At 37.3% G+C, this 10,231-nt stretch overlaps 1 protein-coding gene across 1 annotated transcript; it reads left to right on the forward strand.

The window, feature by feature from the left end:
* Positions 1-227: 227 nt before the first annotated feature.
* Positions 228-9,929, forward strand: Aasdhppt (aminoadipate-semialdehyde dehydrogenase-phosphopantetheinyl transferase). The gene is made up of 6 exons (XM_028771381.1): positions 228-428; positions 809-1,034; positions 5,481-5,602; positions 6,064-6,225; positions 7,170-7,241; positions 9,481-9,929. Exons 1-6 carry the CDS (start codon positions 246-248, stop codon positions 9,643-9,645), a joined length of 930 nt encoding a protein of 309 aa, XP_028627214.1. The 5' UTR covers positions 228-245; the 3' UTR covers positions 9,646-9,929.
* Positions 9,930-10,231: the final 302 nt, after the last annotated feature.

The following is a 10,231-nucleotide window of genomic DNA, read 5'->3' on the forward strand; positions in this document are numbered from 1 at the left end:
TTGGGGGCGGAGCACCGTAGGCCACGCCCCCACGCGCAACCGTGAACTAAAGGTGGGGGTTGGAGGCCTGTGAAACGTCTCAGCCCAGCGTCCACCTACTTCGCACAGAAGCCTGAAGAGGGGCGGAGCCTGGCGACGTCCGCTGCGAGGCGCTGCTCCATTGCGCAGACTCTGGGACAAAGGGGGCGTGGTTACGTCAGCGTCTACTCTACCTGCCCTGAGGATCCTCTGTCCAAGTGGGTTGTATGGTGTTCCCCGCCAAGAGGCTGTGCGTGGTGCCATCCATGGAGGGCGTTCGCTGGGCCTTCTCCTGCGGCACCTGGCTGCCAAGTCGAGCCGAATGGCTTCTGGCGGTGCGGTGTATCCAGCCCGAGGAGAAGGAGCGCATCGGCCAGTTCGTGTTTGCCCGCGACGCCAAGGCGGCCATGGTACTTGAGGCCTGCGGCTTTTGGGAGGCGGGCCGGGCTGAGGAACCCCACGTGCGCTCGCGGCACTGCCTGCTCAGAGCCGCCGGCGGGATGGGGTCTCCGAAGTCCCTGCGACCGTCTTCGTCCTTCGTACCTTCGGAGGCCTGGGACACTCACAACTAGTCTTCCCTTGTGAGGTTGCCAGTGGAGACCCTTACCTTAAAATTGGAGGCTCGGCCTATGGAGTAATCGTTTGTTTACATATATATATCTCAAACATACGTATGTATGTTTTGAAACTTAAAAGCTTAGAAGTAATACATATACTTCACAAGCACTGTACTTAATGCGATTAGTAGATAGCAATACATACCCATACCGTGTGTTTTATGTCTGAACAGGCTGGTCGTCTGATGATAAGGAAATTAGTTGCAGAGAAATTGAATATCCCCTGGGATCATATCCGTCTTCAGAGAACTTCAAAGGGCAAGCCTGTTCTTGCAAAAGACTCGTTGAATCCCTATCCCAATTTCAACTTTAACATCTCTCATCAAGGGGACTATGCCGTTCTTGCTGCAGAACCTGAGCTACAAGTTGGCATTGATATCATGAAGACTAGTTTTCCAGGTGATGGTTTATTTTTATGACATATTAAGTGTTTTATGTCTCAAATCTTAACTATTAGACAGTTGTAAACCAGGAGACTTACTATATAAATACAGGTACTGGTAATAATTAATTTACTAACAAAAGCATTTAACCAAAAATAATGTATTTCTTTTAACATTAGCACTTATAGATATAGTAGATTCTACATTACTGTATCTAAGTATTTTTGTTTCTTCTTGCTATTCCAAAATAAATGAGGCTGAATTACAAAGTTGAGTTTTAGGCTCATTGTTCTGGGTTCAGGGAAATCCTTGAGAACTGGGATAATAAATTTATTCATGAAGGTGGTAACCCTATGGCCTTGCAGTACTCTTGTATTGGCAATTTAATTTCAACATGACTTTTGAAGGTAAGAAACCTTTTTGAAACCCAGCTCCAATGAAAGGACGTGATACTGTAGAAGACTTGTTCTAAAGTGACTGCTGCTGCAGAGGAGTCAGGACAATTTTTAGGAGTAGTCCACATGGGTTTGTAGCTCTGGGGAAGCTTCATATGATCTTTCCCTGTAACTAGAAGTTAGTGGTGAGGCTGTTAGATAGTCAGAAAAAAGGTAGCATAGTTAGAGCCTGCCTGGAAATGAACAGATCTTACAACCTATTTTGTGCAGTGGTGACTATAGTCAATACTGAGTAAGCAAGTCATTATTAATTGAGGTTTCTTAACAGTGGGAAAGTATTGATCAGATATTGAAGATTCTGTTTCCTGTTTATATATTCTTAATCCTTTGACACCCATCAATTTTGAATAAAGCTTTTCCCTTCCCTTTTGTAGTTTAACTGGCCCAAAGCTTATTATATGCCCAGTAACACAGAGGAGGAAATCCATTCAGTTGGGACTAGTGTTGTGTCATTACCATTTTCAAATTGTGATTGGGTGCTTCCTTCCTTAGTGACTATGCGAAGTAAACACTTGTTTGCTTCACTGGTGATTTATTAGACTGAGATAGTTGGTCAAGGGGTATTCTTCAGTCTTACTGAATGATGAAGGTATAATTTTGGATAGAAGGGGGAACCTACTGTGTACTATGCATTGACAACTCCTGAGATAGAGACAGCATAGAGAGGTGTTGTGATGGTTTGTATATGCTTGGCCCAGGGAGTGGCACTATTAGAAGGTGTGGCCCTGTTGGAATAGGTGTGTCACTGTGGGCATGGACTCTAAGACCCTACAGATGGAATTTTTGGGGTCGATTAAGTATACTATCATATCATCTACAAATAGTGATATTTTGACTTTTTCCTTTCCAATTTGTATCCCTTTGACCTCCTTTTGTTGTCTAATTGCTCTGGCTAGGACTTGGAGTACTATATTGAGTAGATAGGGAGAGAGTGGGCAGCCTTGTCTAGTCCCTGATTTTAGTGGGATTGCTTCACGTTCTCTCCATTCAGTTTGATGTTGGCTACTGGTTTGCTGTATATTGCTTTTACTGCTACCAGAGAACTCCTATAGCTGATAAACAACTTCAGCAAAGTGGCTGTATATAAAATTAACTCAAACAAATCAGTAGCCTTTCTGTAACTCAAACAAATCAGTAGCTTACTCAAAGGATAAACAGGTTAAGAGAGACATTAGAGAAACAACACCCTTCACAGTAGTCATAAATAATATTAAATACTTTGATATGACTCTAACCAAGCAAGTGAAAGACCTGTATGACAAAAGGTCTCTGAAGAAAGAAATTAAAGCTCTCAGAAGATGGAAAGATCTCCCATGCTCATGGATTGGCAGTATTAACAAAGTAAAAATGCCATTTTGCTGATCATCTTCTTTTCTACTTTCTATCTCAAGCATGTTACCATTCCTTATTTCTTTCTAGTTTTCAATGATCGTTGTTTTCTGTTCATTCTAGTCTTTTATTGCCTTTAATTAGATGTTGCTCAACTCTTCCTTACCTCCATCTTCCCCTTGATAAGTTTCATATTCTTTGAGAAGAATGGATAATTTCACTGCTTTGGTTTTAGTTTATGTATGCTGTGGTGCTGATAATATGTATGGAGGCCAAAGGACAACCCACAGCAGATGTCATCCTCAGAAATGCCATCTACCCCTTGAAACAGGATCTTTTCACCCTGTAGCTTACTGATTAAGCTAGACTAGCTAGGTAGTGTGAGCCTTAGGGTTCACTTATTTCCTCTTTCCAGCACTGGAATTACCAGGCTGTACACTAAAATTACTAGGCTGTCACTGGAATTACTGGGCTGTACACTGGAATTACTGGGCTGTCACTGGCTGGTATTTTTACATAAGTTCTAACGATTAGGTCTCCGTGTTTGCACTGCACTATTTGAGCTTTCCTTACAGCTGAATAGTTTAACTGAGGTGCTATTAAACTACACGTGTACTGGAGACCTTAGAATGAGGTAGATGGGCTTTAAAGTTCATAGGCCTAGAATAGTAGCTAAAGGTATCAGTTGTGGGTAATTTTGTTATGGGTTTTTATTATGTTTAAAATGAACCAGTTGTGTGATTTTGATTGTATAGAATATTTAGTTAGTAGCTGACATTCTTCTTTAATAACTAAGCTCTAAGAAGGATAAAATTTTTCAAAACTTAAGTGACAGTTCATTTTTCAGTCCTATACCTTTTTAATATGTATACACCTATGTTCTTAATATTTTATGGGATGATTAAATAGAGTATAGTAGACATTAATATATATGAATAATATTAAGAATTTGCCTATGTGTATGCCCAGTAATTATGCTGATATTTTGAGAGACAAATTTCTTTTTCTACTGGGATTTTCTAATAGTTTTTCTTCTAATTTCATATGTAAACTGGAATAAAATAGAATATTTAGCCAGTGTGCATTTCTCCCACAACACCACAGGGTGGTGCTGCTGTGCTTTAGTCGAGTCTTTAGAGACTCACCATTGCTTGCTGTTTATTTTGTGCTTAAATATATAGGAAAGTGTACACTGATATTTTTTTCAGCCATAAGTAATGAGTTATACTATTCCTTGATTGCCAATATCCCAAATACAAGTAAAGATATTCCTCCTCTTCATTTCATATATGCTTGTTATTATCAGAGTCTACTCAAGAAGAGTTTATCATTTAAATTTTGTGGATGTGGGTTGTGTAGGTTTATAAATTTGGATGCCATAAGCTGTCATCAGTTTCCTCTTGTCACTCTTACCTTTCTTAATGTTTGTGACATAATCTCTTAGTGAACCAGCGTGCCCTGGGGATCAGCTTTACCTCTCAACCCTGCCCTGACAAATGCCCTTTCTGACAGTATTGAGCTATGGACACTGGCAGCTTCTATCCCTTTTACAGGTTCTGAGGAATCCAAGATCAGATCCCATGCTTGCTTAGCAAACGACTGTTGAGCCATTTCCTCAGCCCCGTCACTTTTTTTAAGACTAGATGCCAGAAACAATAAATGAATCAGTTAATTATTGAGAGGCATTCAGTAATTCTCAGTACAGTGAAAATGAGCTTTGGATCACTGAAAGGATCCATAGTAATAGCCTCTTGTTATAGGATTCCCAAGATCGTTCAGTCGTAGCTACGATCTTGAGTACTACAGATTTCTGGGTTAAAGAAATAGGACCTGTTTTGAAGAATTGACTATTGAAGTGGGAACTTGGGAGAGTCATAAACATTTTTGCACAAGAACTAATTTATATTGTTTCCTTCTCTGACTTACTTTATGAGAGGTATGTGCTCACTGCAAAAGTCCTAAATAGTACAAAAGAATACAGTCTGTTGTGTTCCAGATTCCTGCTTCTACCACTTGACTGTCTATATGTGTATATTGATTTTGTTTTCCCAGTAGGAATTTCAAGTAAGCAGTATACATTCCTTAACTGCCTTCTAGTTATAAAATATTATAAAACAGTTTTCTTTTTCCCCCTCAGTAATGTAGCAGGGTCAAAATATGACATGGAGAATTTGTTGTGAATTTCTGAAAAATATTTTGTCCTATATAAGAATTCTCCTTTAGTTGTTTAAAATTTAGAATAGGTTTGACTATAAAATATTAAGGTTGTGGGAACATGTTTCAGAAGCTAATGTTCTTCTGCTTAATTATTTAACTCACAATTTTACAAATTCCTATTAAACTGCTTCTTTTAGGCTAACCATACTTGTTATGGTGAACTATTCTTTTAATTTCTTGCTAAGCTTTGATATGCTAGCATCTTATATAAAAATATTTCTTTTGTTGCTTTTGTTTGTTTATAGTAATAGGAATTTAATTCAGGGCTTTGCACATGCTAGGCAAGTGTTCTACCACTGAGGTACATCCCACTCTCACTTAGGGTTGTTTTCTGAATAAGTTGTCTTTCCTTGTTGGGTAGTCCTCAGTAGTTTCAGTGATACAACAGCTTTTTAACTTTTGTTTTTATTTATGTTTTTTAATAGGAAAACTTTTTAATTCTATACTCTCTGATCTGACAGGTCGTGGTTCAATTTCAGAATTCTTCCATATTATGAAAAGAAAGTTTACCAACAAGGAATGGGAAACAATCAGAAGTTTTAATGATGAATGGACTCAACTGGATATGTTTTACCGGCATTGGGTATAATTTCTTTGCAATTCTATAATCATTCCATTGTCTTCACTAGAAATAAGAACGAGAGACTTGTAGTTACCTGATAATGCCATACTGTTCTTGATACAAATGGACAGTTTCTTGAGAACTTTGTGATTTTTTAAATCTATATAACTGTATAGAAACACATGAGCCTTATTTAACAGAAAATGTCACTTCATGGTATTTATAATTTAGTTAATTTTCTTAGTCACCTGTTGAGGATGACATTGTTTGGTCATTACAGTTTACACTTAAGGGATCTTAAATAATTTACACAGACTACTTACTACTAAGATGAGCTGTTTTCAATGCTGTTACAATGAGCAAAATAAAATAAACACAACTTTACAGCTGTAACAAACATAGAAATCCAAATGTACTGTATCAATGTTATGAAAAGTTTTAGCTATTGAATTCTCTAAGAGAAAATGTCCCTTTTTCTCTAGGCACTGAAAGAAAGCTTCATAAAAGCCATTGGTGTTGGGTTGGGATTTGAAATGCAGCGGCTCGAATTTGATGTATCTCCATTAAACATGGACATCGGCCAAGTTTATAAGGAAACACGTTTGACTTTGGATGGAGAAGAAGAAAAAGAATGGGCCTTTGAGGTAAGAAATTTATTATAATTATCATAGCTAAGACTTTCCATATTTATTCACATATGTGCAAATAATCTAGATTGTTCCTGAAATTTATAAGAAGACATATATGTATCTGTTATGAGCCTGTGTAGCTTCTAAAATACATAATTAAAATCATTAAAATTCTTCAGTTTTATCAAGACATAATGGTGCTTGCATTCAGTTTCAGTATTTGGGATCTCTATGAATTGGAAGCCAGCCTAGTATGTATAGGGAGTTCCATGCCAGCCAGTTACATGGTGAGACCTTATCTCAAAAAACTACAAAAATTCCTTAATCCAAAAATGAGCAGCATTGTATAATAAAAGGAATTAGGACTTGTGTCTTAAAATGTTACTCTGTGTCCTAGTTAGGGTTACTATTGCTATCATAAAACAACGTGATCAAAAGGCATTTGGGAGAAAAGAGTTTATTTTATTTGGCTTATACTTCCACATCTTAGTCCATCACTAAAAGAAGTTTTGACAGGAACTCAGGCAGAGTAGGAACCTGGAGACAGGAGCTAATACAGAAGCCATGGAGAGGTGCTGCCTAATGGCTTGCTAAGCCCACTTTGTTGTAGAACCCAGAACCTAGCAACCATCTTACATCAATCACTGATGAAAATGCCCTACAGGCTTGTCTACAGCCCAGTCTTATGGATGCTTTTTCCCCTACAGTTGAGACTGTTCCTCCATTCTGATAACTCCAGCTTGTGTTGACAGAACTGGTCAGTACATGGTCATAGTAGAGATTAACAAGGTGTATGCTGTATTAATATATGAAATACTTAGTCCTGTTTGCATTGTTCCAAGGGAGGTGAGAGAGTGTTTTAGTGTATGTAGAGGTGTATAGAAAGTAAATGAGGTTTTGAAAATGTAAAAAAAAAAAAATCTAAATTTATGGTTTTTTTTTTTTTTTTTACTTTTTAGGAAAGCAAAATAGATGCACACCATGTTGTCGCAGTGGCTGTTAGAAAGCCTGATGGATCGAGACATCAAAATGTAAGACTTTGTTTGTTTGTAAAGTCTTCCTAAAAAGTAAGAAGGAATCAATGATGCTTTTGGTTATAGTGATCAAAGTTGCAATTTATCTTGCATCAGGGTAGGGGATATAGTTTACAAGGTTTTTTTATGAGTAGCAAATATTTTAAGATTAACTGGTATGTTGTCCCCTCCCCCCAAAAAGAGCCATAAAACATTATAAGATCACATTATCTTTTTTTATATTTAAATACCCTTAAATGTTAAAAAGGAAAATGTTGATAGTACTATTATATTTCCAATAGAAATTCAGTATCACTACTATTTAGTTGTAACCATAAATTATTTCTAGGTGAATTAGGGTTAAATTGAACATAAATACTGATAATACCTTAGAAATTAAACATATTCTTAATGTTCTAAACTGTTCCCAGCGGTTATGTGAGACCTTATATTATATTGGGATTTAAGGTTGGTCTCACTTTGTTCTTTCAATCATAATTGGTTTATATTTTTAATATTGTTATCTAGTAAATGAGGGAGAACACTGAGAGACTCAATGTACACATAGCTGTAGCTCTGTGAATAATTTCATTATTGTGTTCTGTTAGCAAAACTTTGTGCCTTCGTTTTTTTTTTTTATGAAATACGTATGAGAAAACATGTATATGTGTGTGCACACACATCCTGTTATTAGTTTTAGAAAAATAATGTAGGTCACAGATAATTTCTTTTATAATAATTTTGTCTTAGGGTGTCTTTTAAGAATCTTTTGGTATAAGATGGTACGATTCATTCTATTCTTCCTCACAAGTCTCAGCTTCGTGCTCCTTTGACTTTTTTGTGTACTCATACGCATGCGTTACCTCTTTCTATAGAGTCATCTACTCTGCTTCATTCCCTGCTTCATGTGCTTCCGGATCTTGTTGTTGTAGTTGTTGGTAACCTTAGCTCAAGTTAGTGCTGCTCATACATACATGGGTTTGGGGCTATCCACTTGAGTCATGATCCCCAAAATAGATTGACTCCCTCCCCAAGTTAGGGCTGGATATCAGGGGCTCTTTTCTTTTTGTATGGGTATTTTGATATGCTTGATTTTGTGCAGGTCTTGTACAGGTTGGTAGCCGCAGGCACTGTGAGTTGTATGCACCACCATGCCATGTCCAGAAGTCAGCATTTCACAGATTTCTTCTTCATATGCCAGCTCTCAAATTCTGTCTATTCTTCCTTGATTCTCTCTGAGCCTTAGATGTGGGCAAATTAATATAGATGCTTCATCTACAAATGAGCACACACTGTTGTTTATGTTATTATGGCATATGCTGTTGGTTGTTACCCGTGACAGAAAGACCAAAGGGAAGAGCACAAGAAATCTGTGGATGTTAATGTAACTGAAAGCAGTTTGACTGCCTAACATAATAACAATAGTAGGGTCCTCTGGTAGGGCCTGTGCTCTTTCCAGCCATGAGCTTTTGGCCCACTTTTACAGTACAAGCATGAAATTCATCCTGTGGTGGAGACCCCAAGTGGTTAGTTACCACCGTAACTGTCATGCCACTATTACGCCATTGGTTAGATGTACTTTTAGGACTTCTGCCTCTTTGAGTAGAGCCTACTGCAGCATGTGTAGTGGGAAAGCTAGGTTCTAAATCTAAGTTCACAGTTTAACTTATGTGGTCAGCTTGTTCAACTGGTCTGATATTCCCGAGCCTCAGTTTCCCATCTATAAAATTGAGAAAACTGTATTATAGCATGACCTACTGAACTTTGTTAAGATAGTTTATAAAGCTCAAGTATTGTTTAATGTGAATTGATTGCCCCTCATCTAAAATACTTTGCCCTCAAAGTGATACTGGATTTCAGTTTGTAATGTTAAACACACACACACACACACACACACACACACACACGCATCATTTATATATATTTTGTATACAATATATATTCACACACATACAATTCTATTTTGGAGTTGGGGCCCAATGTTAAACACGGACATCATTTTTTATTTCATATATACCACCTACATCCTGTCTGAAGGCAGTGTTATACAATGATTTTTCTATGTTTGTGTTTTGATTGGCTTGTCAAAGGAACTAAGGTGCTTTGTTGGTACTCAGTAATTCCTGCACGAGTGTCATTCCTATGTAGTTAAAGCAGATTTTCATAGCAGGCCTACACTTCAATAGTGTTTCAGAAATTTTGCTGGTGATACACTTTGGCTTACCTGAAATTAAAGATATTTGTTTTTTTCTTTTAGGTTTCATATCAAGATGATTCTAAGCCATCCCAGAGGCAGTTTACTATTCTTAACTTTAATGATTTGATAGCATCTGCTATTCCTATGACACCTGAGGATCCTTCATTTTGGGACTGTTTTTGCTTCACAGAAGAAATTCTAATACGAAATGGGAGCAAGTCATGATAGGAGTCTCTTCGTAAGGAAAATAAATTAAAAGGGTAATCTTGTGCATTCACTGAAATAAGTTGCCTGATGAGATCAAATTTTATGTAACAAAACAGTTTTAAAGACACATGCTTTTTAAGACCACATTTCCACTTCAGTGGCTTCATTGGCTCCATTGCATATATTTACTTCTTCCTTACAGAACTGTAATAGAAATGATGACAGAATCTTCCAAGGATAAATGTACATTTTAGAAAGAAAAAATAAAGTGTAAACATGCAGAAGGCAAGCATTTCACCTTGTTTTGCAGTGAACTACTCTGAAATTTCTGTTATCTTTCTAGAGACTTTTGTTGCAAATTAATCCATATTAACTTTTCTGAAAGTGGGGACATAATGTTTTGTAGTTATAAGAAAATACATTTGCCCTTCATAACTATTTCTGCTGCATCAACTTAGTGGTTCTAAGTTACAGTCTTGTATGACATCTGTTTGTCACATAAGCACAAGGTTTAAGTTGCCACCATTACAACACTCATTTTGCCTTGACTGCAATAAGACAAACTGCTGTTGGAACTTCCAGGTTTATGACTTCATAAAGTTGT

The sequence above is a fragment of the Grammomys surdaster genome, unplaced genomic scaffold, assembly GCF_004785775.1.
Source record: "Grammomys surdaster isolate TR1022 unplaced genomic scaffold, NIH_TR_1.0 206, whole genome shotgun sequence".
Taxonomy (NCBI): domain Eukaryota; kingdom Metazoa; phylum Chordata; class Mammalia; order Rodentia; family Muridae; genus Grammomys; species Grammomys surdaster.

Excerpts from the sequence above, each read along its gene's own strand:
- Aasdhppt (XM_028771381.1), top strand. The coding sequence starts at position 246 with ATGGTGTTCCCCGCCAAGAGGCTGTGCGTGGTGCCATCCATGGAGGGC. Across the intron at positions 429-808 it reads GCGACGCCAAGGCGGCCATG|GCTGGTCGTCTGATGATAAG; the intron begins GTACTTGAGGCC and ends ATGTCTGAACAG. Across the intron at positions 5,603-6,063 it reads ATATGTTTTACCGGCATTGG|GCACTGAAAGAAAGCTTCAT; the intron begins GTATAATTTCTT and ends CTTTTTCTCTAG.